Source organism: Perkinsus marinus, assembly GCF_000006405.1.
Source record: "Perkinsus marinus ATCC 50983 genomic scaffold scf_1104296951568, whole genome shotgun sequence".
In the NCBI taxonomy this organism is placed as follows: domain Eukaryota; phylum Perkinsozoa; order Perkinsida; family Perkinsidae; genus Perkinsus; species Perkinsus marinus.
Window position 1 is genome coordinate 9,951 of NW_003209230.1, and position 3,282 is coordinate 13,232.

Consider the following 3,282-nt stretch of genomic DNA (forward strand, 5'->3'; position numbering starts at 1 on the left):
GATTTAGCTACATAACGAAGTTTAGGAAATGGAGAGATCAGTCGTAAAAGATGACTAGGAAATATAGATAGGGAAGAACCACTATCAAGAATGGCCTCAAGCGTTAAGAGACCAATTTGCATAGTGATCTTGCTACACGGACCCACTGAAAACTGGAGCATGCTGGGTCTCACATTAAAAATATGCTCTTGTATCAGTTACCCATGTCTTGGGCTTCAAAATCAACAGCATCGAAATCTTCATCAATAGCCAGCATACCCGTAGTATCATCAGGGCCCACCTTCACAGGGCAGTCCCTGGCGAGGTGACCAGTTCGTCCACAAGAATAGCACCTATTAAACCAATAGGGATCCTTTTGCAAATAGACACCCTTGCTCTCATAGCCGCCTTTGACGTTGTAGTTGCCCTTGCCTTTACCCTTTTCCTCATAGTGAGCCGAATAGTAACCAGCATAAAAACTCAGCTCCTGCTTTCGTTGATCAGATATCTCCTTCCCACGGCTTATAGTTTTAGCTCTCTCTACCATCTCATCCAACGTCTGTAATTTGAGCATTCTCAGTTTTTCCGCCATTTCAACATCAATACCACGAAGGAATTGGCTTCGTGCAAGAGCATCAGCCACATCTGGTACCACCGAACTCCCACCAACAGATAACATCTTCTGGGCAAGCTGTTTGAGATCATAACTAAAATCAAGATACGACTCGTCATCATTCATGACTCTAGAGTTAAAGGCCTCAAAGGGGTCTTGAGTCAGGAGGCTGTGGATGAGAGAAGCCTTCACCTTATTCAAGTCAGTACGATCAAACAGCGGAATATGATCATAAGCAACCTGCACTTTATCTTCCAAGAACAGCGGAACATATTCATAAGCCTTCTCACCCCAATTATAAAATTTGGCTATCGTCTCGAACTTCTTAAACCAACCCTCGATCTTGGCAATAGTCAACTTAGAACCCGTTAAGGACACAGGGGTAATCTTCAGTTGCATATTAGAAGTCGACTCGGATACCATTGCATATAGAGGACAACTTGAAGAAGGGCGTCTTCTGCTTGTCGAAGGAGCTGCTACCAAGTTATAGAGAAGTCGTTAGACTAACTCAACAGTAGATCACAATGATGATCCAACTTCACTCACTACTAATATAACACTTATACATTGCAAAGCTAGGCTAGGATACGAATGGCACAATAGGGACAGATATACTTTGTGTGCTAGGATACTTATCCTACATTACCACTCTTGAATGGCGCTGACTTCTGGTCGTCCTTCTCGGGGAACTCATTGAACATCCACTATTCGGCTGTGGGAAAATTTCTCACAGCCGAATAGAGAAATGTCACTGTAGCCCTAGTAGGAGGTGTCGATGTTCCGGACACGTCACAAGCTACCGTCTATGAGTTAGAATCTTGTACAGTACATGAGTATGCTGATGGTTCTTTTTTGCTGGATGCTTCTGATTGCACCTGCAAACGGCGTCAGCAAGTTGATGGTACTTTTAGGTGGTAGGTTGGATAATAAGCCACCAGATTGTATTTCTTGTCCGGAACAAGCATCTCTCAGAGGGCCAACAACAAGCACTCTTTGCTGAGCTCGATAGCTGGATCGAGCGAGGGTGACTTGTACCGGTTAGTGATGATGAACTGATCAATAGAGGATGCTGAGGAGCCTCGTAGGAGGCATCCCCACCAAGAAGGCAACTGTTTGGAGCTGAGAAGATGTATTATCGGTAGGTCAAAATGGATAAGAGAAGGGCATGGCGAGAGGACATGGGTTCTGCCACAGCTGACAAGAGCAGAAGATTCAATTCACGGGAGACAGTGTCAGAGCAGTACGATCTAGAGGAAATGCTAGATGATTCACTGTCGCTGAGATGTGTCTAGCCACGTTGTAGAACCCTTGGCAAGGTACACGTCGCTGTGACAGGGAGAGTTGTTGTAAGCGTAGGTGACCAGGCTGTGAAACTTCTACCAGTAGCGGGCCGGCAAATTGGTCTCCAACAACATTGCTCTCAACTCAACTTGATAATCTCTGTGGCAGTGTTCATAGAAGGCCAAATTAGGCAATAATCGAGGCAACATCAGAGCCTGAATGCCTCTGGTCACTAACATCCTTCGTAGAAGCAAATTGGCGACTGCTTGTCTCTTCACTATAGTGATATCTTGAATATCATCACAAACGCGTTCGGGGTGTGATCCGAAAGATGCTACTCACTATGAAGATTCTCATGCCGAGGATTAACCTGATAACTTGGATGTGGCTTTGGGTGATATCTCTTTCCCCTCCAGTTGAAATGGTGGAACTCGAATGTGGAATGCACATTTCAATATGGAATTTGGAAAGCTCTACTTGAAAATATTCAATTCTTTCTTTCTAGGGCAGGACCTATCGCTAGGCGTAGAACCTTAGAATGGTTCAATTGAGTATCACAGAGGGGAAGGGATTCTTGAGAAAGTCGTGAACTCACGGTGAGGGTAAGGAACTGAGGGTCCTTAGGTGGGAAGGAGTTTTGAAAATAAATGAGATATAACGCGCTGTGTATGTTAACAGCTGGCTGTGTTGTAGATAGTGACGGGGAATGCTCGGGGGTTATGCATTGCTGTCACTGGGGAACTCTCAAGAACGAGGGCTGAGGGAGTAGCTCTGTTGCTGGTTCAACCTTCATCAGAACTCCTTTTTGGAATACTTAGCTTTTGATACAGACTTCCCCTCTCCCTTAATGAACCACCTCCTTGGTTCAGGGGTTAGGTCCTAGGCCTATGATAGCCACTTCGCTATTTCCTTGTAGCGAAGCGGGATTATTGATGAAGTTACCCGTTGACCTCTACAGCGACTTCGATGAACTATTATAATGAAAGGGGACCTCGATATCGAGATGCGTTCTTGTCTCAGTCTTCTGAGTGTATTCCTTTTACCTACCAACCGAGTAACGATGTTGACTGCCAACTCAGAGCTTTAGTAGCGATGCTCAGAAAATCGAAACAGGATAATATCATCCCCGGATGAGATGACAAAAAAAATAAATGGGATTGGACGAGCGAAAGAAGATATCGCATGGAAAAGTGCTGGTAAAGCCGAAGCTTCTAGGCTTCACACTGTAGTAAAATGTACTCATTCACCAGAAATGAGTGATCAGGTTGGGGCGCCGCACTGACATCCTTTGATAGGGTCACCTATACATTGCGACAGACCAGGACACCTCCCTGAGCAGAAATCTCCATGACACCAAGTCTGGTATGACAAAGTACGAAGTTTAGCATCGCACTGTGGTAGATTGAATA

General features: G+C 44.9%; 1 protein-coding gene across 1 annotated transcript; it reads right to left on the reverse strand.

The window, feature by feature from the left end:
• Positions 1-193: 193 nt before the first annotated feature.
• On the reverse strand, positions 194-1,015 carry Pmar_PMAR027496 (hypothetical protein; the record flags this gene model as incomplete). The annotated part of the gene is made up of 1 exon (XM_002777503.1): positions 194-1,015. The coding sequence occupies one exon, from the start codon at positions 1,013-1,015 to the stop codon at positions 194-196; it is 822 nt and encodes a 273-aa protein (XP_002777549.1).
• Between the last annotated feature and the right edge of the window lie 2,267 nt (positions 1,016-3,282).